This window comes from Bolinopsis microptera, chromosome 4 (genome assembly GCF_026151205.1).
Source record: "Bolinopsis microptera isolate Bmic1 chromosome 4, MBARI_Bmic_1.0, whole genome shotgun sequence".
NCBI lineage: Eukaryota > Metazoa > Ctenophora > Tentaculata > Lobata > Bolinopsidae > Bolinopsis > Bolinopsis microptera.
In genome coordinates this window covers 7,311,819-7,338,985 of record NC_087075.1, presented here as the reverse complement: position 1 = coordinate 7,338,985, position 27,167 = coordinate 7,311,819, and the positions used below count along the sequence as shown (strand labels likewise).

General features: G+C 39.2%; 2 protein-coding genes across 5 annotated transcripts in view; one reads left to right on the top strand and one right to left on the bottom strand.

Annotated features, from left to right (window-relative positions):
• Positions 1 to 1,072, bottom strand: part of LOC134813852 (low-density lipoprotein receptor-related protein 1-like) — an 87,282-nt gene extending 86,210 nt beyond the window's left edge. For all 4 annotated transcript variants that reach the window (XM_063821734.1, XM_063821736.1, XM_063821733.1 and 1 more), the window contains exons 1-2: positions 981 to 1,072; positions 25 to 805 (exon numbers count right to left, since the gene is read on the bottom strand). In XM_063821734.1, the coding sequence (XP_063677804.1) occupies positions 25 to 805; positions 981 to 1,046 (847 nt within the window). In that variant the 5' untranslated portion in view covers positions 1,047 to 1,072. The remainder of the gene's footprint in view (positions 1 to 24; positions 806 to 980) is intronic.
• Positions 1,073 to 16,437: 15,365 nt separating this feature from the next.
• On the top strand, positions 16,438 to 25,916 carry LOC134813703 (UNC93-like protein MFSD11). Its single transcript, XM_063821555.1, has 11 exons — positions 16,438 to 16,658; positions 17,247 to 17,362; positions 17,654 to 17,760; positions 18,052 to 18,236; positions 19,106 to 19,211; positions 21,129 to 21,243; positions 21,919 to 22,056; positions 22,481 to 22,584; positions 23,583 to 23,658; positions 24,709 to 24,846; positions 25,235 to 25,916. The coding sequence occupies exons 2-11, from the start codon at positions 17,261 to 17,263 to the stop codon at positions 25,388 to 25,390; spliced, it is 1,227 nt and encodes a 408-aa protein (XP_063677625.1). The 5' UTR covers positions 16,438 to 16,658; positions 17,247 to 17,260; the 3' UTR covers positions 25,391 to 25,916.
• Positions 25,917 to 27,167: the final 1,251 nt, after the last annotated feature.

Here is a 27,167-nt window from a genome sequence, read left to right as displayed (position 1 = left end):
TTCATCAATAACATGAAGCCTGACCTTTTATTAAGAACGTTGGATGTGATCCATCCATATTAGCACGTCCTATGTGAGGGTCAGCACCACAGTTAGACCAGAAAATGTAGCCTGATTTAGGAGAAACGGCCACGGCCCTCAAATTCCAGCCGACATTCCTCCACAACAAAGTGGCTTGATTTGTTCCATCATAATTTGAAGCAACAAGTTGGCCACTGTTTGCAGTTACCCAATAAACTTTCTTGTTGATCCAATCAACTGCAATTGATACACAGTCTATACCATCTGCAATCTTAGCTGCTTCTATCAGCTGTGAATTGTCATAACTCGCCTTCCATAGGTTTTTGTGCATAGCACTCTGCAAGTCTTGAGTATCACCAGAACACCAAAATAATAGGTTGCTCTGATAATCATAATCAAAATCATATATATGATGGGAATCTTCAACCCCTACCATTGATACCAAATCAAAGCTTTGAAGATCAGAAGTTCTCATAATTTTATTGTCTATTGAAGTTAAGAATACTGGATCATCTCCCAATGCTTTACAATACGTTTCCCTCTCATCGGGGATATGGGGCTTTTGATTCAGACTGAATCCCGGGTCACAGGAACACCCAAAGGAGCCATCAGTGTTGTGGCAATGTTGGGAGCACACAAGAGAACCAGCTCTTGAGCATTCATCTATATCCTCACATTCTCCATCGACCCTGTGCTTGCCTGCAACACAGCACAGAGACTTCTCGTCACTGCGATCAGCACAATCGTATGAACCGTCACACCATTGATCGTGGGTCACCTGATCCTGAAAAGACATGAAATGATTAAGAGGCAAATTTAGTAAACAATCTACATGTTAATATTAGAAATACCCTCAAAATAATAATAACATCTAATGCACAAATTACTTCCAAAAAATTACCAACAGTTATAATGTTCACAGAGTGAACAAATTGAATCTTGAATCCAAAGTGTCTTACCGAATTATCACAGTAGAGATTGTAGGGATACCCAGCTCTAACCAGTAGCAATATAAACACAATCATTCATTTCACATTTAAAAACCTAAAATGAATCAATATTGAAGAGATGTTATGTAAAAATCATAATAAAACACTAATCCAATTGTTGTTTGTAATAATATTTCATCATTTCATTAAATTCCCTAAATTATTCAGTGTACTCCAATGTTACTTATAGATTTCAATGTGTAACAAAGAATGCTCAGATAATATTCAAGATCCTTTGTAAACACACCCTTTCAAGGCCTAATGTATACCTTTACTGAGATAATACTGTTAAAACTGTGAAACGAAAATAGTGACATGATTTCGATTGATAACGAGGCCAGGCTGGGGTGGGGGTGTTTGATACTAATAAATTTAGGAATTGATCAGATATCTGGCTAAAGTAAGTAGTTTAGAAGGTGCTTGGGTGGATATCAACCAGAAATTCTAGGAATTTTCAGGAAAAATTCAGGCCTTGTTTATGTAAAATTGCTGTCAGGAGGATGATTGGGTCTTGATTACAGTTGATTACGGATGGGGGAGGTAAGGAGTGCTAAAATATTCATTAAGTTATACATGAACGACCCCTAAGGAATAAAATAAGAACGAAGACCAGGTCCCTTAGAGCAATGAAACAAACAATAGCACAGGTACAGAAAAGCATTAAAAACTCAATTCTTATCAAGACTGATTGCAAGTTTGCCGATTCCAACAACGAATTTATTCAAGTAATGTCATTTTCATTGTGGAGAAATTTAGTTGCAATTAACTTTTCTGACCCAGATTCTGTTAAAAGGAAGACCCCCGAGCCATGAAGCTGATACACCTCACAGCAAGTTTAACAAAGTGGCTCTTGTTTGTGAAAGGTGCAACAACTATATGCCAAAGTGGTGGTTGAGAGTACCCCCCCCCCCCCCCCCCGGCCCCCCCCCCCCTCCTGCTGAAAAAGCGCCGGCCCCTGTTGGCGCCCCCTCCCTCTTTGGTGCCCCTCCCTAAAATTGGACAAATTAGATGATTTTAGAAGATCATGCACAAAATTCTTTTAAAAAGTGTGTTTCTAGAGCAAGACGCGCAGTTTTGCTAGTACTGTAGTTAAGTTTTTTTAAATTGTCCCACATTCAAACAACGATTTGGCGCCCCCCCTAAGATGACGCCCACCTGCGCAGTGGGGCCCTTCGTTACGCCACCGATAATGTGATGTCTTAATTTTTCAGAACAGAGGTCCTTCAGTGGTAGTGTCAAGGGCCTGGTTTGGTATGGGTAAAGTTAGTGGAGAAAATTTCGGGGAGGTCAAGTAAAGGGTTGGAGCTAGTGCAAAATATTTATTCAGTCACATGATTCAATATGAATCATTTCTTTCCAATGAACAAGAGACTCATTTTCAATCAAGTTCTCGTCAACTGTCCACTCGACTGCTGTCCTTATGGTGCATTGACCTCCCGTGTCCCCGTATTGATTGATTGAAATAAATTTTCGTGCACATACAGAATGAATGGTTAATAATTTAATATATATGTAGACCAAGGTCTGTGCACGGGATGCTTCCTGGAAGAATCCAGTTCTTTTAGCGGGGCACCCTACCTAAAGCCAAATTGAGATATAATAATCATATTCCTAGAGAAATAATCAGAAATCGAATACCAATCAAATAATATGATATATAGGAGTAGTAACCATATTTACTATGCAAAATGCCCCAACCACATAGTGTAAATTTATATAGAATTCAAATTCCATATCATCATTAAACCTCAATAGTCAATATAATAGCCCAAGCAAAATTAAATAACTTCTTATATACCTTACTGTCATACTACAAATTAATTAAACATTTGAAATCTGTTAACCAGAGAATAAATTTTTAAACCTAATGCAAGTGAAATAATTTAGATGCAATGTATTCCTGTCGCTACGTTATGTAAAACCTGGTCTGTACTTCTAGCAATTTTATATTTGAATTTAAATCAACTAATGTCATATTGAGTTCAACTTAAATAAAATAGTACCGATACCAAATACCTGAATGGATTATTTTAAATAATTAACTGATATATATGATATCGACCAACTTATATTGATTGATTGAAATAAATTTTCGTGCACATACAGAATGAATGGTTAATAATTTAATATATATGTAGACCAAGGTCTGTGCACGGGATGCTTCCTGGAAGAATCCAGTTCTTTTAGCGGGGCACCCTACCTAAAGCCAAATTGAGATATAATAATCATATTCCTAGAGAAATAATCAGAAATCGAATACCAATCAAATAATATGATATATAGGAGTAGTAACCATATTTACTATGCAAAATGCCCCAACCACATAGTGTAAATTTATATAGAATTCAAATTCCATATCATCATTAAACCTCAATAGTCAATATAAGAGCCCAAGCAAAATTAAATAACTTCTTATATACCTTACTGTCATACTACAAATTAATTAAACATTTGAAATCTGTTAACCAGAGAATAAATATAAATATGTTATATATATGTATGACGTTCCATATGCCAAATTTTAAATTCGATAATAATAATAAAATAATAAATACAACATTTATATAATAAACAACATTTATATAATAAACTTCATATTATATTAGTGCTGGATGCTGATAAATGTCCTGGGAATCAATCCACCCACTCGTGGTGATTTTTGTGTTAGGCTGGTTTAATATAAGTGATAAGGCATATTACGTGTGTGCACCAAATGTGGTAAATAGGGTGCTAGTAAAGCTCTTACAGGCAACTGGCTCCTTTTGCAAACTGCTTTTGGTTTATGTACTAACCTACGTATGGATCCGGAACGGCTATAATTATTAATTGTAATATCTCACTAGGTCAGCTAGTAAATTATTTTGCGAATCTTCGTTTTCCTTAACAATATTTAGAGTTTAGGCGCAGCACCGCAAGCTTTTCGGCGCGGTGCCGCGCTTAAGTTGCAAGTAGCAGCAACATAATTAAAAATCAGGAGAGTTAGAATTAACCCAAGTATCAGGGACACGAATGACTACTCTAGGATTTAAGAAACTAAACTTTCAACACTGAAAACATTCAGATTCTTGCCAAATATATTTCGATTGTAGTCATCTCCAGTGACATTGAACCTAAAAAATGTTAAAAGGTTAGTGAAACTCAAGCCGTTACAAAATTAAGAATCCGAAAAGGGTAAAAAGATCAAATTAAGGTTTATGGAATATAGGTAATCCAAAGGGATTGACAGTATTAAGGCCAAAAGGTCTAAGAGAATTAAGCAAATGTATGTAGTTATTTTCTTTTACTTCAAGTGTACTGGGACTGCAATTCTCTATAATAAAAGTTCTAAAAGTTTCATTAAAATCTGTACATACTCCTAAACCGTGGTCAATTTTTTTTTGAAATATAAAATTATTCAAACAATATACACATAATATAGCAATGACCCTATATAAAAACAAACCTTTAAGAATATAAAAAATTCCCTAAACACTCAAAAATTACCCTTGGCCTTGTGGCTCCAAGTTAAGATCTAGACTGTTTATATTAACAATGTTTTTTCTTGCACCTCTGTCTCCACGGAGAGAAATCACTGTTGTTCTTAGGATTTCAAAGCGAAGGCGCTTTCTGATGTAACCTATAGCATCCGAGTACCTCTGGCCAGTGTGGTACTCCATCTTACTGGCCAGCTTTTTTACCAGTCTTTCAGCCTCACTACCCATTCCACCAGAAGTCGAGAACACTAAAGGTGTGAAGCTTCCTTTCTCCACTTCAAGAACCCTTGCGTTGTAACATCGCTTTTTCTCATTTTCATGGGACTGGTACATTGCTGGGATCGATTTGCTTGCATTGGAGGGGGCTGGGGCATGAAATACCCTTACATCAAAATATGCCCTCTCTGAAGCATTCCAAATCGATCTTGCAGAAATGTCCAGCCTAGCTTGGTCTCCAAGTACTGTTCCCTTAGGCAACTTCAGACCATCAACTGGAAGAAGAACTGGCTCAGTCTGCACATCCTTGCATTTCACAGTTCTCATTAGTTCAGCAAAGGTGTCTCTCAGCGAGTTGTGCCGCAGTGACACATATCCACCGAGTTTGCAGATGAGCGCATGGTTTGCTGAGTACTTTTGGCCACACGTACATGTCTTAGGGCTGTCCTTTAAGTTTAGGTTATATCTGAGTGCTATTGCGTCTGAGAACTGTTGTTTGTTCATCAGATATCCATACTCTTTTAAAGGTAGTGCTGTTAACCAAGCACTTGCCCCTTTCTCAGCAGCTAGTTGGAACATCAACTTTGCCAGTGGTGTTGACTCGAGCTCCTGGCGTATTTCCGCTTGTTTTTGTTGATAGAAGAGATTTCGTTCAGTTGTTATCTCAGTTTTCACTCCTTTGCTTACTCTCCAGTCCTCTGTGTAGTTGTCTACCTGCTTGAGAATAGCTTCTTTAAGGGGTTTTGTGGCTCTACATGAGAATTTGTACTCTCGGTCTGCCATGTCCATCATAACTGGTATACCCAATCCTCCATATCTTGGTGGTAGAGCCATTATGTTCCTTAGTTCATCAGTGCAGCTAAACAGCCTGTTGATGATAGCTGGGATAAACTCATCGCGTGTTACTTGTTCCAGAGGAGTGAGCCTATCTGCAACTCCTGGGGTAGTTCTGCACACATAGTTCCATCTTTTACTAAGCCCATACATGTATGCACTGTATGCTATTTGAGGTTCTCTTGATGCTATATCACTTAATTGTTTAAGATCACGACACCATTCTTGAACTTTTTCCTCGATGAAAGCCCCTTTTCCTTCATCAGTTCCGATAAAGCTGCCCAGATATCGTCGACCAATACTTGTCACATTGACATCTGGGAACAAGTTTCTTGCCTTCTCTTCGTGCTCAGGCTTGACTATCACCCATGTCTTGGAAGATTTAGGGTTGTAACCAAAAAGTGGTCCTTTAATGCAGAGGTTATCCCACCATTTCCTCATTTCTTCCAGTTTTCCCCCAGCAGCAGAGTCATCAGCATACCAGATCTGAGTCACTTTTCTCTCAATGTTTCCTGCCTCAATCAATGGTATTGTACCACATGCATAAAATCCCATAGCAGGTGGATCACCTTGTGTTGTCCCTTCTTCACTAAAAAGATTTTCATCTTCTCCTGCAATAAACAGTCTAGCAGGCATTCTGTAGGTGTTCATAATGTAGGTAGCAACTTCTGGACATACAATATACATGTTGTTAAGAGCTGCCTCTCGGTTCAGCAAGTTGAATGCATTCTCTGCATCCACTAAGATGATGGCTTCAGTTTCAGGATCTTCAAAGCAGTCCCTCGCAGCATGAACAGCTGCTTCCACTCCTCCCTGAAGACCAGCACACACTTGAATAGGAGCAGTGGCACCAACCAGATCCTTCTGTAGGAGGGTCATCACTGTCTTCCCTATTATCCTTCGTAAGACTTCACCAATGCCAACAGGCCTGACGCCAGGCTTTTTATCCAGGGGAACAAGTCGACATGCTGTCAATGAGGTCAACATCGTTGGATCCAGATTCCTGACACATAGTTTCCTTGCTATCCCTGCTATAGCATTGCATAGATCCTCACACTTCTTACCAAACTGTTTAGAACACAGTAGTCTTTTCCACGCATCCGCATCCATTCCTGAAGGCCCTGCAGCACCCTGTACTCTCTTTGCTGCTTGTCTTATCGATTCCCCGTCAATACTGTCAAAGATAACCGGCTCTACTCTCCTCACTGGTCCACTCAGACAGCTTCCCTTTGATGCAGGTGATGCCTTGGGATGCTTCTCTTTCAGTACTTTTATCACATCTGGAGTGGGTTCAAGAATCCCGGTGGCATTTTCTCCAATCCACCTCATTGCTGCACTGACTTTACCTTTCATCATAAGTCGAGTGAAGACTCTCTCAACATGGCCATGTTCATGTTTCCCCTTTCCCATTCTTCTCTGAATCTCCTGTCCTTCTCGCAGCAACTCTTCTAACTTACCTGCCTGCCACAAAACAAGCCTTCTCTTCAACACTTCAGTGTGTTCCTTTGCTTTGGATCTCTTTGAGGGTTTCTGCAACAGTAGTGATGGCATTATCATCAAAAGGGTCATGGTCACTGATTCCATAGTACTGCCTGCTGAAAAATTGTTGGCCACTTTAGTCATTTCCTCAATGAATGCTTTTCCTGCAGCCCCTGAGGGAAGCAGAAATATGTTTCTTCTCCATTTGACTACAACACCATATATTCCCTCACATTGTGTTAGAACTTCCCAACTATTCCATGATCCTAATTTCAATTGAGATGGATCCCTTACATTTTCATAACCTGGGAAACAGCACTCCTTTCCCTCTTCTTCCACAATATGAGGGTCCTTTGATATTGGAGTAGATGGTTGTACACTTTCTTCGACCTGTCTCCTCAACTTTCGGATAGCTTCAGTTATGGGGTTTTCGTCTTCGTCTTCGTTGCTCTTCTCCTCCTTGCCACATCTTTGACATGACCACTCAGAATCCTCATTTTCTGCTAGGTCTTTAAACTGCAACTCCGACAGTCCACTACATGCCGCATGGAACCATCGTCCACATTTTCCTTCACATTGAATACAATCACATATTACCTCCTTTGAACAAAATCCACAGATATCAGCTTTCTTTCCAGTTTGCTTTCCTACTTTGGACCTAGTGTCCATTTTTCTTGTGTCAGGCATTCCAACCCAAAAATGGGAACCACTACTGTTGCCGAGTCGGTTACCAGCAGACACTGAAGCTTACCGCTGTCAGCCCCTACTGGATACGAGTCTCCTTAACAGTAGTGGACCCAAATTTGGGATCTGATGGAGTAGTCTCAACACCAGAGGATTTTACAGCTCAAGCAAAATTGATTACAATATGAAAAAAAAAAAAAAAAAACCGTGGTCAATCAAGTGAACTCCTAGGCTATACTCATCACTAGTAATATCAAATGCTCTACCATCAACAATTTCATAAAATTTGGACCTGTGTCCGTCCATCCTTTTAGGCAAGCTATTAATAGTCCTACCCACATAGTTTTTCTTACAAATCGAACACTGTACAAGATAGATGATGTTATAGGTCTTGCAACAACCCGGGGCTGATTTGATCTTTGATTGAAATAAATTTTCGTGCACATACAGAATGAATGGTTAATAATTTAATATATATGTAGACCAAGGTCTGTGCACGGGATGCTTCCTGGAAGAATCCAGTTCTTTTAGCGGGGCACCCTACCTAAAGCCAAATTGAGATATAATAATCATATTCCTAGAGAAATAATCAGAAATCGAATACCAATCAAATAATATGATATATAGGAGTAGTAACCATATTTACTATGCAAAATGCCCCAACCACATAGTGTAAATTTATATAGAAATCAAATTCCATATCATCATTAAACCTCAATAGTCAATATAATAGCCCAAGCAAAATTAAATAACTTCTTATATACCTTACTGTCATACTACAAATAATTAAACATTTGAAATCTGTTAACCAGAGAATAAATTTCTAAACCTAAAATCTTTTTGCCATTTGATGTGATGGAGTCCTTACTCATGATCATTTTACAACACTTGCAGTTTCTAATTAAAAATCAATTTCCTTTACATATTTCCAATCAAAATGTTTTTGGTTATATTGAGTGTTCATATTTTTTAATTGATAAAATGTATTTTTGTATTTCAAGATAATGTAGAGTTTTTGATAAAACGTAGAATTATCGCTAGATCCGTACAGCCTATGTATGCGCGTTTGAAAAACCATTGCTCTGTCCAGAGCCCTTGCGCTTGCAGTAGCGCGCGCCCGCAGCGGCGCGAAAGCACATGGTTAGGTGAAGAAAGACCATAATATAATACATAATATAAACCTGTTAGTTCTTTTTATTTGTTATTCGAGCATCTTGGGCTATACATTCACATAGCCATGTGCCTACGCGTACTGCGTGACGCGCTTGTTTCACAAGTAGGATCTTTTGCCGCCTTCGGCGGTCGCGCGCTACTGCAAGCGAGAGGGCTCTGGTTAGAGCAAGGCTATACATACTGGCTATAACAAATTTATTATCGGATGTTTATTTATATTTATTTTGTCCACTGTTACCTTACTGGCTGGCTGTGTTACTAGACTTAGAGGTGGTTTAATTTAAATCACAGGGAGACTAAACACTAAATTGCAAAGTAACTGCTGCAAATGGCGCGCGTGCAACAGTTGTAGGTTTATAACCTACCAGGACGCACGCCGAGTTGGACTCGTCGACGGTCCTTTGAAACAAATATTTTACGAATATCACCCGTTAAGTGCATTGTGCCACAGCATGCAGCAGTTAGCAGCAGTTAGCAGCAGTCAGTAGCAGTCAGCATCAGTTAGCAGCAGGCAGCAGCAGTTAGCAGCAGTGAGCAGCAGTTTTTTTGCACTAAAATATCCTCCTGTGATGTGAGATCATGGCTCGAGCTAGCGCGCGCAATTAAGTGATCTGAACGCGTGGCGCATTCCAATCTTTAAGCAGCCAGCACGTGACAGAATTCAGCTAATCAGACGACAGAAATCCGCAAATTTAAAGTTGCAAACTTTTTATCGGCCCAAAACGGGACTTTTCTGGAGATTTTGAGATAACTCAAAATCTACAATGTCCTTGATTGACGATGTCAACCCTTCACATCTCGCCGATCTGCGGTTGCGAGAGGCATTATTGGATGCGCGCGCGACCCTGTAGTGCATCGCGCTACAAACAATGTCCCTGTTTTTCCTCCTGGGGAGGAAACGTTACTTTTGCAAGACGAACATTTTACAAAAAACCGGACGTCTCCAGCTCTTTTATTTTCAAAGTTAGGCCCCAGCCAGTAAGGTTTTTTGGGTATACTTCAAAGAAATTCAGACGAGTAACATCTTTACATCCGTTAATATTTTCATCTAACCACGTCACACGTGCTTTCGCGCCGCGGCGGGGGCGCTTGTTCCACAAGTAGAGGTGGGAGGCGGGCGCGCGCCACTTCAAGCGCAAGGGCTCTGGATAGAGCAAGTTAATGTTTATTATGATCCATGATATTAATATTCATTGTAATGGCAATAAAATTTAAATTTTGTTTTCTTTGACATGATAACAGAAATAAACGTAAAACGGACGCGGAGCTTAACAGTTTCACCTAACCATGTGCTTTCGCGCCGCTGCGGGCGCGCTTGTTTCACAAGTCAGCGTGCTGCGTGAGGCGGGCGCGCGCTACTGCAAGTGCAAGGGCTCTTGCAAGGGCTCTATCTGGATAGAGCAACTTAACAGTTGTAATAGACATTTTTGTGGAGTAAGGGGCGCGGCCAGTAAAACAATAATTTGGACGTGAATATATTCAATTGCAATTTTTGTTCTTTGCATTTAATTGCAACTTAGTGAACTTAGCAAGAGATAGTAGAGGCTCTTACGGGCAAAAAGACGTGTTTTCTGCTACGAGTTTAGAGACCTAACCGCTAATTGGACACAATAGTATGATGTCTAAGGATCGATAATATGTTAAGAAGTATAAATTTGGACTTATTAGTCACGTGCTATACCAATGCGCGTTTTAAACTTTGACAGTCTATTACTCTAAGGCAAATAGAGTAATTATATTCATATTTTGTCAGCAATAAGATCACATTATTTTCTATTTAGTGTGAAAATATGAGCTAGAACGGACATAATCTCGCTGAGTTATAGCTGTTTGAAATTTATGATGAACGCGCGGGTGCCAATTGATAACAACTAAATGCTTTTGCGCGTAGTGCGCGTCGAAAATTTGGCAAAAACGCTTGCGGAGTGACAATATTCAAACTTCGATAAAGTATATGAAGTGGGTACTTCTCGGAAAGGAAAAATTTAGGCAAACACGATGTGACTATTTTTGGGTTGATTTAATACAACTGCAAAAAATTATTCAAACTTCAAGCAAAAAAGTCAAAATTTTTACCACTTTTTTGGATTTTTACCTCAGAACAAATAGAGGGATTTGTTTTATTTTTATACAATCTTGTGCGGCTATCTTTTAGCTATCTTTATGCAAGTTTTGCCGACATGCCAACAAAATTAACTTGCTCAAAATATCAAAAAACATGGTTTTTTGGCCTATTTTTGGCCCAAAAATCGGTTTTTTGCGATTTTACCCCAGAACAATCAGTCCAATCATCTTGAAACCACTTTCAATCGATTCTACGGTCAAAAATACGTCTAGTAAGGTGTATCTGGGGTCCCTAACGTATCGAGCAGACAATGCCCGTAAGAGCCTCTACTAAGATAGAGTAGGATGGAGGAGTTTATTTACTTTGAGACATATTGAACGAATGAGTCTTCGTAAGCGTAAATAGGCCAGCACTTTGCTGAGCCTCTTTAGGTGCTCTTTTGTTTATAGATGTTATTATATATATATATATATATATATATATATATTTAATTGCATAAATTATTGTAGCGCGATGCGTTACTGTGCCGCGCCGCGCACTCAATAAGGCTTCTCACAGCGACTGGCTAGATCGGCGAAATGCGCTACTGTGCCGCGCCGAGCTGCCATGAATTGACATCGTCAATTAACATAAATTATAAAAGTATATATATTTTTAAAGCTGATCATATAATTTCCAAAAAGTCATTTAATTGTGTTGCAAAAACTATGGGTTATTAACAACAAAATTTCAAATATGGTGTTTTATTGTGCTTTATTGGTACCAAACTATACAAAATGCTAATATTTCAAGAATAAAGTGGCGCGCGCAACTTCGAAGAAATTTAGACGAGTAACTAACTGCTAACGTCGCGTCAAGCTGCACGTATTATAGTAGAGGCTTTTACGGGCATTGTCTGCTCGATACGCTATCGACCCCAGATACACCTTACTAGACGTATTTTTGACCGTAGAATCGATTAAAAGTCGTTTCAGGATGATTGGACTGATTTTTCTCGGTTAAAATCGCAAAAAACCAATTTTTGGGCCAAAAATAGGCCAAAAAACCATGTTTTTTGATATTTTGAGCAAGTTAATTTTATTGGCATGTCGGCAAAACTTGCATGGAGATAGCTAAAAGACAGCCGCACAAGATGGTATAAAAATAAAACAAATCCCTCTATTTTTTATGAGGTAAAAATCCAAAAAAGTGGTAAAAATTTTGACTTTTTTGCTTGAAGTTTGAATAATTTTTTGCAGTTGTATTAAATCAACTCAAAAATATTCACATCGTGTTTGCCTAAATTTTTTCCTTTCTGAGAAGTACCCACTTCATATAATTTATCGAAGTTTGAATATTGTCACTCCGCAAGCGTTTTTGCCAAATTTTCGACGCGCACTACGCGCAAAAGCATTTAGTTGTTATCAATTGGCACCCGCGCGTTCATCATAAATTTCAAACAGCTATAACTCAGCGAGATTATGTCCGTTCTAGCTCATATTTTCACACCAAATAGAAAATGATGTGATCTTATTGCTGACAAAATATGAATATAATTACTCTATTTGCCTTAAAGTAATAGACTGTCAAAGTTTAAAACGCGCATTGGTATAGCACGTGGCTAATAAGACCAAATCTATACTTCTTAACATTGTATCGATCCTTAGACATCATACTATTGTGTCCAATTAGCGGTTAGGTCTCTAAACTCGTAGCAGAAAACGCGCCTTTTTGCCCGTAAGAGCCTCTACTATCAGTTATTTAGAATATATATTCGCATGTATCCACACTATATTTACATTACACGTTCAACGTGATATCGTTATCAGTGCAGTGTGTACAACACCAACTACACCGATCAATTGCCAATCTGCGAAACATTTAATTATTATTATCACTTCGAGATGGCCAGGCCTACTTTCATGCTGTCTATATGTGATGATTAACTCTGAAAAACTAGGGACAACTGGGGAATGATCCCAGAACCTCGAGATTTCGCGTCTCTTGCTCTACCAATTGAGCTACTGACCCTGATTCTCAGAGCGAAATCACCACTGCTGTATATGAGTGGTGATTTCGCTCTGAGAATCAGGGTCAGTAGCTCAATTGGTAGAGCAAGAGACGCGAAATCTCGAGGTTCTGGGATCATTCCCCAGTTGTCCCTAGTTTTTCAGAGTTAATCATCACATATAGACAGCATGAGAGTAGGCCTGGCCATCTCGAAGCCTCTACTATGTAGGTTTACAACCTACCAGGACGCGCGCCGAGTTGGACTCGTCGACGAGGTTGCCGGTTGGACTCGTCGCCGAGTTGGACTCGTCGACGGTCCAATATATGGAACAGATATTTTACGAGTATCACCCGTTAAGCTTAGGCCTAGTTGGGAAATGTAATTGTTGACGGCCCAGTCAATATCTGAAACAAATTTTTTTCACGAGCGTGCTAATTGCTAAATCACTCTGCATATATGACAGTCGATGAGTCGATCTTCGAGATTGTCCTAAAAGGGCCCCCGACAGTTGAAACCAACTTAAATCGATGTATTTTCGGACGCTGATTCCGAATCACCCCCATGACAAAGGGTCAAAATGCTCCCCTGCCTGGCAAGATGATATGACCGTATAAGAAAGTTGGTTTATAAATTTCTTGTCAGTGGTCACTGTATCACGTGGTGACCCCCACGGTCGCTTCACTATAGTGTAGAGTTTCGACGATACAGGGGGAGCCGCGCACTCGTGCGCGGCGGGTCATACAACGTATGACAAAGTGGTCAGGGTCATGGGGTTTCAGCGAATGCTTTTGTTAAAAATTGGGTTAGGGTTAGGGTTGGGATCAGATTATATAGAGGGCTACGATTTCGAATAAACAGTCATTCAGGGCTAGGTAGGGAAATGAGAAAGTGTTTAAAAAGTCACGTGACAGTCGAGTGTAGAGTGATTAATCATCATTCTATTTTACAAGTAGCACCTGTTAAATTTTAACTTTGTGGCACGTGATATAAAATGTGATATGAAGTGATTTGCGTCGGAATCAGGTATAAGCTTTTCTTGTCGCAGCAAACGGGTTCAATACAAATTTTACCCAAGAAACATTTCAACTACATATATATATTAAACATATTTCGTAGGCCCTAAAATGATTCCTCGATCCATGATCAATGGTATGTCAGGGTGACAGGGTCTAGATTACAAAGAGCCGAAACCGTATAGCTGGTACTAGACTATAATAACCGTATAGCTGGTACTAGACTATATTCTACTATTCTATAACCGTATAGCTGGTACTAGACTATAATAACCGCATAGCTGGTACTAGACTATATTCTACTATTCTATAACCGTATAGCTGGTACTAGACTATATTCTACTATTCTATAACCGTATAGCTGGTACTAGACTATAATAACCGTATAGCTGGTACTAGACTATAATAACCGCATAGCTGGTACTAGACTATATTCTACTATTCTATAACCGTATAGCTGGTACTAGACTATAATAACCGTATAGCTGGTACTAGACTATATTCTACTATTCTATAACCGTATAGCTGGTACTAGACTATAATAACCGTATAGCTGGTACTAGACTATAATAACCGCATAGCTGGTACTAGACTATAATAACCGTATAGCTGGTACTAGACTATATTCTACTATTCTATAACCGTATAGCTGGTACTAGACTATAATAACCGTATAGCTGGTACTAGACTATATTCTACTATTCTATAACCGTATAGCTGGTACTAGACTATAATAACCGTATAGCTGGTACTAGACTATATTCTACTATTCTATAACCGTATAGCTGGTACTAGACTATAATAACCGTATAGCTGGTACTAGACTATATTCTACTATTCTATAACCGTATAGCTGGTACTAGACTATAATAACCGTATAGCTGGTACTAGACTATATTCTACTATTCTATAACCGTATAGCTGGTACTAGACTATAATTATAACCGCATAGCTGGTACTAGACTATAATAACCGTATAGCTGGTACTAGACTATAAGCTAGTAGTGCGTATCGGGTTGGGACGTTATAAACGGACAAGAACAAAATAAAAAGAATACAAATTGAATATAAAAGGGTTGAACGGGGTGTTCTAGAATTCTAGAACATTCAAGAGCACGTACCAGATTGTACACAGCACTAAAATTACCTCACCACAAGGTCCTCATGGAAAACTATTATGGGGCGTTTACAGTTACTAGTGGAGTTGGCATTGTTCTGGTGAGTTGGACAAAAGGATATTGTTCATCTCATCGATTATTATTTGTTAGTCATCGCATGACAAGCCGAGGTCAATAGTTGCCAAGTTTGCAGAAACCCGGTAACACCGTTACAGCTATTATCTTGACCTGTTGTCGCAGCCTTAGTGGCGTTCCCATTGACGAGACACCAGTTCACAACTTACCAGTACCAAGTACCCCTCCCTCCCTCCCTCCGTCCCTCCCTCCCTCCCTCCGTCCCTCCCTCCCTCCCTCCGTCCCTCCCTCCCTCCGTCCCTCCCTCCCTCCCTCCCTCCCTCCCTCCTTCCCTCCCTCCCTCCCTCCCTCCCTCCCTCCCTCCCTCCCTCCCTCCCTCCCTCCCTCCCTCCCTCCCTCCCTCCCTCCCTCCCTCCCTCCCTCCCTCCCTCCCTCCCTCCCTCCCTCCCTCCCTCCCTCCCTCCCTCCCTCCCTCCCTCCCTCCCTCCCTCCCTCCCTCCCTCCCTCCCTCCCTCCCTCCCTCCCTCCCTCCCTCCCTCCCTCCCTCCCTCCCTCCCTCCCTCCCTCCCTCCCTCCCTCCCTCCCTCCCTCCCTCCCTCCCTCCCTCCCTCCCTCCCTCCCTCCCTCCCTCCCTCCCTCCCTCCCTCCCTCCCTCCCTCCCTCCCTCCCTCCCTCCCTCCCTCCCTCCCTCCCTCCCTCCCTCCCTCCCTCCCTCCCTCACTCCCTACCTCTCTCCCTCCCTCCCTCCCTCCCTCCCTCCCTCACTCCCTCACTCCCTACCTCTCTCCCTCCCTCCCTCCCTCCCTCCCTTCCTCCATCCCTCAAATTGTGTACTTGTTTTGTGAAGATTTTAACTGCTAATGGCCTTTATCAAAAAATCTGAATATTCTAATATAAAGAGATTATAAATGCTCAACCCGTTTCAGATTTTTTCAATCAGAGTTTCTTGATAAGAAAACTGGTAACGGTGCAGTTACGAGCTTAAAGATGCCGGCTTCAACTGAAATGAAAGGAACTTAAGCTGATACGATCTTTCGAGAACACCTTCCGTAATAAAATCTGACACCTACCTGTGCTTGCAGTCGTATCTCCAACACTCTGACGTTATGGTACGTCAAGTTAAAACGTCACTAATCTCAGATGTTCCCGATCACCGTCAAACCGGTTTTACAGGTTATTCCATATTTCTAATCTGTGCTCAGGTCTAAACCTAATTTACACCTGCTCTCACTGAGTAAGCATCAAATGAAAGCCGCAATTCGTGTCATGATAAGTGTAGATAAGATTAAGACAAATGGTTACAGATAAGAATATCCGTGTCACTTGCTGGTTGTATGTTGGTGGTTTGAGTTGCAGTTTGAAGAAACCGGTTTTCCCTACAACATACAACCAATTTCTTAGTTACTCTGCCGTATGAATCAGGTTTATTTAGAGTATTGCAAGACAGCATTTGCTTGGGGTGATTGTGACACCTAAGTGCTATTTCTAGGGCCTGCTTGCTTCCGGTGCGCTAGACCAGCACTATTTAGTAAGCAGTCTATCACAACACCTTCTGTTGTGATTGCAGCTGTTTAGCTGAATTACCAGTGTGTTCTGATTGCAGCTGTTTAGCTGAATTACCAGTGTGTTCTGATTGCAGCTGTTTAGCTGAATTACCAGTGTGTTCTGATTGCAGCTGTTTAGCTGAATTACCAGTGTGTTCTGATTTGAATCTGACTTTTGCTTAACTTAACGTATTTTGATTTGAGCGGTAAAAATTTGGCTTTGGGATTGTGCCAAATCGGCAAATCTGGTGGATATTTTTTGAGATAAGATTAACATTGGCTGCGAACCGGATGCCTATGACTTAACTGAAGTTCCCTTTAGAATTTTGTATGGTTAAATTTAATATTTGTTACGCCGTACTCGTTGCTTTTAAAGTATTTGTAATTTAAAGCATCACTCTTGAGGCTTGAGAGAAGTCTAATAACAAACTTGTATTTCTCTGCCATGGTTAATACTATTTAATAGCATTTTCTGGCTGCTTTCAGAAGTTATTTCAAATCCACTAATTAATATTTTTAACCTAAGTTAATACTCTCATCCTATATTACTAACTAACTGATTTCAATCGCAGACAAGTATTCATCAATGGATGGCCTAAGTGCTAGAACGAAGCGTATTAACGTGTTAATCAATGCTATCGGTACAATGCTGGTATACACCAGCTTCTTTGCTGGAACCATGCTCATGGTAAACCTCGTTAAACCAATTTAGATTTTATATTACTTAAATACACTTTTCGTTTTGCAAATTTTTATTTTCACAAGCCGTGAGTTTTCAAGAAGTCTGAACTTAATTAATGAAGTTAATGAACTAATTGATGAAGTTAATGAACTAATTGATGAAGTTAATGAACTAATTCATGAAGTTAATGAACTAATTGATGAAGTTAATGAACTAATTGATGAAGTTAATGAACTAATTGATCGATCAACTCACCGAGTTGTTAACTGAAAACTAACTAATTTTACTGCATTTCAGCCGACTCTACTAAAAGGGAAACTAGAGGAACAAACAATATTCTACTCTATGGCCGTGCACTGCCTCACCGCTGCATTAACCTCCCCAGTCTCCATGTTCATCATCAAGTAATAAAACAATTATTTAATTATAAAAATTATAAATAGAATGATAAAGTAAGGCACCCCTGAACCCGGGCACTGTTGTTGGATAATTAACAGTAAATCTGTTATCTCTTTCTCGTTGATGGACATCAATAAATTTATCGTTAATCAACTGATTAATCAATTAACTAATTAGCTAATTGACTGATTAATTAATTAATTAATTAATTAATTAATTAATTAATTAACTATTTAAATAATCAACTAATTAACTAATTAACTAATCAACTAATTTTATTCGATTACTTATTACAGGCACTTCGGAGCTAAAATCTCGCTGATAGTAGGCAGTATCTGCTGCATGCTGTTCTACATATCCGTCATGTTTCCCATACCTGGGGTTGTCTTCGCAGCTCAGTCGGTGTTTGGATTCGGACTCGCTCTAGTCAGACCTGCTTCTCTCAACTTTTTGGTGAAGAACTCCTCTCCCAGTGCCATGGGTTAGTGGTTTTCAACTTTTTCCTCTTTCTGTTATTTTTTGTTGTTGTTGAAATAATTGTTGCATCAACCAACATTTGCTAAATCTTGCATAATGTTCATTATATGCAAGCCTCTTGATTTATAATCACCGGGTCTAGTAATTGTTTAAGAGAGCTCTCTGGCAGTTACGAAACTCGAGAGACTGTGGGATACTGAAGGGAAGGAAGCAGTTCTAACGAGCGCTTCTCAAACACAAGGATATATCTTGTGAACTTGGCTAGTATATATGAAACATTTGACACGGAGTTGTAGAGTGAGCTATGTGCCTCGCCGGGCTAAAGTAGTGGATGTCCTTGCTGTACGGCAAGTTAAACAAGGAACTGAAACTACTAGGTTCCGTACAGACTCAACTCTGCACCCATGTCAATATGTTAATTATATGCGAGCCTCTTGATTTATAATCACCGGGTCTAGTAATTGTTTAAGAGAGCTCTCTGGCAGTTACGAAACTCGAGAGACTGTGGGATACTGAAGGGAAAGGAAGCAGTTCTAACGAGCGCTTCTCAAACACAAGGATATATCTTGTGAACTTGGCTAGTATATATGAAACATTTGACACGGAGTTGTAGAGTGAGCTATGTGCCTCGCCGGGCTAAAGTAGTGGATTTCCTTGCTGTACGGCAAGTTAAACAAGGAACTGAAACTACTAGGTTCCGTACAGACTCAGCTCTGCACCCATGTCAATATGTTCATTATATGCGAGCCTCTTGATTTATAATATCCTTTTCGTGCACGCGAAAAGGGAAATGCAACGTGTGTCAGACCAACATAAGGTTCATTTTTAAACTTCCAAAAAGTGATCAACCAATAAACTAGTTATTTTGTGCAGGTGTAAACTCCAGTATCCACTGGGGAGTGTTTATGAGCAGCATGATTTGGGGTAACGCTGTTGTTTACTGTCTGACGTACGGTAACTACTACGATGCAAGGACCAGGTGAGACTTATATCATTTTAGTTTCTTTCCATATTACTATATTAGCGGTAAGAGAAACGCCAATATTGGACGTGAGGAGAGTGAGGAGAGTGAGGAGAGTGAGGAGAGTGAGGAGAGTGAGGAGAGTGAGGAGAGTGAGGAGAGTGAGGAGAGTGAGGAGAGTGAGGAGAGTGAGGAGAGTGAGGAGAGTGAGGAGAGTGAGGAGAGTGAGGAGAGTGAGGAGAGTGAGGAGAGTGAGGAGAGTGAGGAGAGTGAGGAGAGTGAGGAGAGTGAGGAGAGTGAGGAGAGTGAGGAGAGTGAGGAGAGTGAGGAGAGTGAGGAGAGTGAGGAGAGTGAGGAGAGTGAGGAGAGTGAGGAGAGTGAGGAGAGTGAGGAGAGTGAGGAGAGTGAGGAGAGTGAGGAGAGTGAGGAGAGTGAGGAGAGTGAGGAGAGTGAGGAGAGTGAGGAGAGTGAGGAGAGTGAGGAGAGTGAGGAGAGTGAGGAGAGTGAGGAGAGTGAGGAGAGTGAGGAGAGTGAGGAGAGTGAGGAGAGTGAGGAGAGTGAGGAGAGTGAGGAGAGTGAGGAGAGTGAGGAGAGTGAGGAGAGTGAGGAGAGTGAGGAGAGTGAGGAGAGTGAGGAGAGTGAGGAGAGTGAAGAGAGTGAGGAGAGTGAAGAGAGTGAGGAGAGTGAGAAGAGTGAGGAGAGTGAGGAGAGTGAGGAGAGTGTTATATCATGATATTAAATTCATTTAAACCTATTACGAAGTCCCATCTGCCCCATAATTTGAGTTTTGTTTGTACTGTACGTGATTATTTTAATAAGGTTTAAAGTTGACACAAATGTTATGGACAACACCACGTAAGATTTCTTCTAGGATTATTTCATTACCACGTGATGTCTAGACTAAACAGTACAGACTACAACATGATCACAACTTGTCCGTCCTGGACAGCAGACTCAGTTATAAAAGCCCGACGTGGTGCGACCCCATAATGCGAAGCCTTGACTTCTGACACGCTTATAATTATCATAAGGCTTGAAGTTGACACACTTGTTGCTGGTACCATATTTAGGGACCTTTAGTAAGAAGTTGGCAGGTAGAACTAGAAGTAATACCCCCCTATCCTGTCAACATTACATACAATTAGTGCGCTCCAAGAAGTTGCTGCTGATATCACCAACCCTCGTGTTAAATGTGCAACTCGTCACGAGTTGAACCCGTGTTAAATGTTTAGAATTACTACAGGGACTGCATAATCTGCAGAACGTTAGTACCCCTCTACTTTTGGAACTGAGATGATATTCTGCGAAATACCGCGTACAGCAGTGGAATCACGTACATACCTATATGAGATTGAGTCACGTGACTTTTACTTTGAGCAATATTTGTCAGCCCCCGTGTTAAACATTCAGCATTAATTCAGGTCTGGCTAAGTGCATGGGTGGCACGTTAAACTAGTACCCATCTAGTATACAACTTTTGAAATATCGCGTACAGCAGAGAGACCACGTACATACCTATAAGAGTCACATGACCTTCACAAGATTTATTGATGGTCAAGTTTCTTAGGTCAATATTTTTCCTTATTTTTGTTGGATTCGTGAATTTATTTTTGGAATAAGTGTGAAATATTTTTGCGAAAATATCGCGTACATGTGACCAGTGGTAAAATTTAAATTAATATATCACGTGACTAAATGCCGAACTCTTGTACGTGGTCAGAGTGACCACGTACAAGAGTTCGGCATTTAATCACGTGATATATTAATTTAATACGATTTCTTGACGGTCGAACTTCTACAGCTTTTCTACGCTGAAAAGCAGCGGAGATCATTAATATTGAGCTGCAAACTCGTATTTTGTTGGATTCCTGCAGTAATACTGTAATGGCCTATTTCTGCCCAAAAAACGCGGATATATAACCCACAATCCTTCAGAGTAACAGTATACGGAATTCTCCTTGGACTGAACATGCTAGGAACAGTAATGTACGTACTGTTGAGGACTCCACCAAGAACGTCTGATACAGAAAGAAAACCTCTCCTTGACGGAGTAAGTACTGAGAGAGAGAGAGAGAGGGACTGGAGATAGACATTGGCATAAAAAGAGGAGTCACTCAGACAAATATCACTCACATTTCGACCCTTCTTACATATGAAACAACTTTTTCTTAGGATTCCCTATTTAACACTAGGCCTCTCATTTTGCTGTTGTCTGATCATTGGTGGAAAATAGTGTACTCCATAAAATAATACTGCCAGCAAGAATGAACACTCTTTACTCTTCGATATTCATCTCATGATATTTCAAACTCCAATTTTGAATCCAGACTCCTATAATTAGACCTCGTTAAAAACGGGGGTCTAAAATCGAGGTGGTAGCCTGTTACCCTACAATCAGGATGGTGTTCTAACCATGTACCAACTAACTGTAAACTAACTAAAGTTCTAACTAAAATCTCTAAAGTTCTAACTAAATTTCTAACTAAAATCTTTAAAGTTCTAACTAAATTTCTAACTAAAATCTCTAAAGTTCTAACTAAAATTTCTAACTAAAATTTCTAATTAAATTTCTAACTAAAATCTCTAAAGTTCTAACTAAAATCTCTAAATTTCTAACTAAAATCTCTAAAGTTGTATCTAGAATCTCTAAAGTTCTTACTAAAATCTCTAAATTTCTAACTAAAATTTCTACTGTTCTAACTACATTTCTCCAACACCCCAACAGATGAAAGAAGATTTGAACCCGGTGACATTTGGCAACTTGATTAAAGAAACCTTCTCTCTGGTGATTCTGAAACAGACTGTCTGGTTGATACCCTCCATGCTGGCTGCTGGCTTCTACTTTACTATGTACTGCGTAGAGGTAATACTGAGATATTCTTAATATCTCACATTTAATATATCTTAGTTTTAAGAGATATTGAAAATATTTGATAATAGCAAAACTAATTGTCGTTGTTTGAGATGGGGGTCTAGAGTGGTTAGAATTGAAAAACTATCAGTTATACTTTTGAAACTTTTAGGCATTGAAACCAATGATACAATTATTGTTGTCCAGTCGTATTTCTATGTATCGCCGAACGTGCCCATGGAAAATGGAGAAAATCGATCCGCTGAGCTTCACCATAACTCGTTTCTCATCCCTCACCATAACTCGTTTCTCATCCCTCACCAAATAAAAATTTCTGTCATTCATTCTAAAACCAGTATCACTGTGAACAGTTTGGATAATAGAGTACAGACTGCGGAATCACGGTGCAAATCTAAAACTTACAAAACTGTTTCAGATCCCTACAATGATTGGAAGCCACATTGCCTTATTTGGTATTATGGTTGGAGTTGGGGAACTTTTGGGGTCTTTGGTTCTTGGCCGCATCATTTCCGCTTTCGGGTTCGTTTATTCGTTATTTTAATTTCTATACAGTTTATTAACTTAATAACTGTATTAACTTAGGTTAACTTATGTTACCTTAACAAACGATACAATTAAGATTCCCGTTACATTATAACGTTTCAACACATTTCGAAGAAATTGAAACTCATTTTTTAACTTACTAAGCTCACGGTGTTAAAACATTATTGCAATAATACCACTACCAGCCTATCATGAAATACAACCTCCGCGGCGGGTTCGTACTGCAGTGGAGCTGGCTGTGATATTTTGTGTTGGGAGAGTTTAACAGTTTCTAGCGAATCTTGATAACTGCTATTCAGTAAAAATAGGCGACACAAGCGTACACTAGAGTACGTGACACGAAATCACAAAATGTTGGAGGTCACATACGGTGTAAAGGTTTGTGTAACGAATCTATTCTGACAGTTCCACATGATGTTTAAGCTTTTAAGAAACCTCTAGAATAAAATTTTTGTCAGATACTTTTAGGATTTCCCGATATTTCTTTGACCATCAGATCAGAGCAGTCAAAAAGGTGTAGAAGCAACCTTACTGAAAAATGTTTGACCTTAAGATTCTCCTAAATTAGGTATTTGACGAATTCCACAGCTTGCACAGTCAAACATCCATAAGTCTGTTAATAAAAATTCCGTGAATTCTGGGCATTTCGTACATAGTTGTGTCATTATAAGCATTTTAGCCACGGAAGCAAACTTTATTGGTACTCAAGTCGCGAGCCATGAAACCTAAGAAGTACCGTGGACCAAAATCAATGAATGACATGCGCGGCCATGATTGGTAAAAAGAAATGTTAATTGCATTAAGAATCAGATACTCAAGTCATAAAATCTAGGTTCAATTGACCCCATTGCTACATGTAAAGTTGACACAAAAATCAAGCTGCAACTTGCAACATTTAAATTATTATAATAAACTGTTTCGCTTTCTAGCTTAATCCCCTACTTACCTTAAAGATAATCAGTCTCATTTTGCAGGTACGTTCTAGTGACAATCATGGCAGGATGTTTGGCGATCATCTCTCTTCTCCTTACCTGTACTTCTCTACCAAAGGTAATTGCTCGTTCACATATTACGTAATCAGCTGGGGGGGGGGGGGGGGGGGGGCGGGGTTTCCGAATGATTTCGCTAGTGTAATTTTGACACAATAGCTGTGTGTAAAACTGATTACGGAGGGGGGGGGGGGTTAAAAATGTTCCAAAAAATAATTACTTAATATGTGAACGACCCCTCACACGACACAACGCAGATAAGAACTCAGACATAGGACTGGCACATAATTAAGACATAATCAAGATACCGATAAGGCCGGGAAAATACACATGAGAATCTGAGTAAAAATGCTTTAAAAAGTGATAGCACGTACAGAATAGAAATTGAGACAGGGATACAGAGTAAAATTATGCACATTAATTAACAAGCTATGATAAAAATAAGGGCTGAATCATAAAGAAATTGATGCGTTAGAAGAAAAAAAGACATTTTAATTGAGACAAATCCAAATTTATATGTATAAAAATAATGCATGATAGAATTAAAAATGAGATCTTATTGGAATAATGGAAAAAATATAAATAAGTCCAGATTGTTGAGAAGGATAGAGTCTTGAGCTTAAAGATGAACCTTTGAGTACTTCTATTTTTAAGCTGAGAAGATAGAAGATGAAGCTATGCTCACGCGTATTCTTGGCGTCGAATCTTCGCTCGACAGTCAAATCTCATATTATCCTCCAGCGATGATTTAACACCAAGAAAACACACTATTTCGTGATCTAACCTATGTGAGGTTATTTAAAATATTCCCTCAGTACCTCACCAGCTGACACGGTCAACAGAGAGCCGCATACTTTTAAAAAGAAAACATAAAAGCTTTGGTGCTTATCTTCGACTGACTGTCTCTGACTCTACTGTCAGCAAAATCATGTTTTCTGTGGAAATTTGTTTCATCCGCCATTATTTCTAAGTGAACGTAAACTTTAGTGAAAAAATCATTTTTATAGCGACATTTTGAACTGTCCGAACCTAAAAAAGCTTGAAACCTATGAAGCTCAATAAAAAGTTGTTGACTTTAAAGTTAACCACGTACTTAAAACAAAATTTTCAGAACAGCGGGGATGAATTCACTGAGGCACCAGGGTTGGCAATGTTGATGGCAGTGGCTCTGGCTTACGGAGTTAGCGATGCGGGCAATCATCTTGCTCTCAACAGTATAATCGGCAGATTGTTCGACGAGAGAAGTGAGGTAAGATACAGTGGTTGCCTGGTAACTAGTAACCATGGTAACTTTGTGGTTGCTTAGTACAGTTAAACCCCGATTTACCGCCGAGTTTGGGAGAAAGGAAACATCCGCGGTAAATCGAGTTTCGCGGTAAATCGGTGTTTATCTTTTTTAAATTATACATGTAAAGCTCTATTTGGGGAAAGGAAATGTGAAGTGAGGTAAGATAACAGAATTTTCGCTGTACTTTTGGGGAAAGAGTGGGAAACTTAGTTGTGCTTTCTTCCTGAATTACAAAACGGAAGAACAACATAGGTATAGATCTAAATTCTAAAGGATCAAAAAATGTTTCCGTCGAATCAGCTCGCTTGATTAATTAAATAAATCGTCCTAACCACCAATCTCCCCCTAGGTGATATTCTGTGTGCTATCGTGTGTTATGAATCTTGCAGCCATGACATGGTACTTTGTTTATACCGTAGTTGCCTGGGAAACAATCATCGTTGCTACAGGACTGTCCGTCTTTGCGAGTATGCTGGGCATTTTCATCGTCGTAAGGCCAAAATAAGACGTAGAGAGCATGATTTAGGTTTTTTGTGTCCTACCATGAACGTATTAGCTTTGTTTTTTCTAGGTCAGACTATTAATAAATTATGGGCATTTTCTAAACTATTAATAAATGCTGGGTATTTTATAAGCTTGAGATTTGTAAATATTGTGAAATGTGAATTGACCTTAAAAAGTTGCGGGAAAAAAACTTTAACGCTCTTTTATATTTTGCTATTTTGAATTGTGATTTTTATTAACGGTTGGGCTTTTATGTTCTATGATCCTACCGTTTGTAGATTTCTAGATGTTATTATTTTGTTATCCAAGTGAATGATAGCCAATGATAAACGTTTTTGGAATTTGAAAGAAACTATGAAATAAAATATTTACATATTTATAAAAGCATCGAAAAAGAAATTACCAATAAAATCGCGTTTTTACTTCATCATGCGTTTTATAATTCATCTAGGTTGCTGTTTTACAAAATTGTAAAGGTTAAAATGATAATAAGTCAACAACTCTAAAATAACAAATTGATGTCGGGCAACAGGTTATTTTATTTATAAAGTAATCTCTATATTTTTCGAATAAAACCGCATACCAACCGTTTTGGTATAAAATTTGAATAAAAAGATGTTTAAAAGTAAAACTATTGTTTAAACCATATGCCTTATTTTAAATAAAAATATCTTTTCTTAAAAATATGGCATTAAATTGCATTATATAAAGCTTAATTAAAATAAATATGCATCCAGTAAAAACTCAAGATTTAAGATCCAACCCGGTCCATACAAAATATGCAAAAATACAAAACTCATAACTTGCCCAAAAATGTCAACTTAAATATTTTAAGTCAGCACTAGCTTGAGCTACAAATATTAGCAAGAGATCGTTCCCATATTACGTTAGCCACTTTCTTTTGCAATTTTAGTCCCCTAGCTGTTTCCATAAGTTCACCCTCATACCCCTTCAAAAGTTGTGAACAATTCAATATGTTGTTCTCAATTAGTATTCTTTGATAGACGCATTTAACATCTTGCAATATGATATTGGCCGAGCAAAATAGCTTATTTGGTGTTGATAGACAGTTCCCAAGTCAGAAGTCGACCTTAAGAACCTGAGTCCATTTTCTAAGCCCAAAATTTATAATTTTCCTGGCTTCATTTAGGAGCTCCTCTAAGGCGGCTGCGGGCTTATTGAATAAGCCCGCAGCCGCCTTAGAGGAGCTCCTAAATGAAGCCAGGAAAATTATAAATTTAGGAATAAGTTATTCTATAATTATATGTGAACGATCCCAAGGCCAAAAAAATATAGCACGTATCTTTAAACCGAACTTTAGTTGATATAAGCAAAGTAATTTAATTCAATTAAAGCATTTAACTCCAGTAAGAATGGTCTTTATAACGAGATTCACGAAAAGACACTAACAAGAAACGATCCTATTAATAATTCTTCGTAAAATCGAATCTGGCACGCTCATTTGTGATCATGTTTTGGTTGTATAACGCTTAGAAGTGACTACCTGTAACATTAGTACCTGCGTGTATGATCAATATCATCACTGGATATAATGAAGTAACACTGATAGCAAAACAACATAAACTTGACCACGGGCGGGGGCGATATTCGGACTGATAACAGAGATTACAACTTGAAACAGCTACCAATCAAATGCGAAAATCGCCGTCACGTGCAGGCAAATGTCACGTGCAAATAAATGTCACGTGCAAATAAATGTCACGTGCAAATAAATGTCACGTGCAAATAAATGTCACGTGCAAATATTCTTCCTAAAC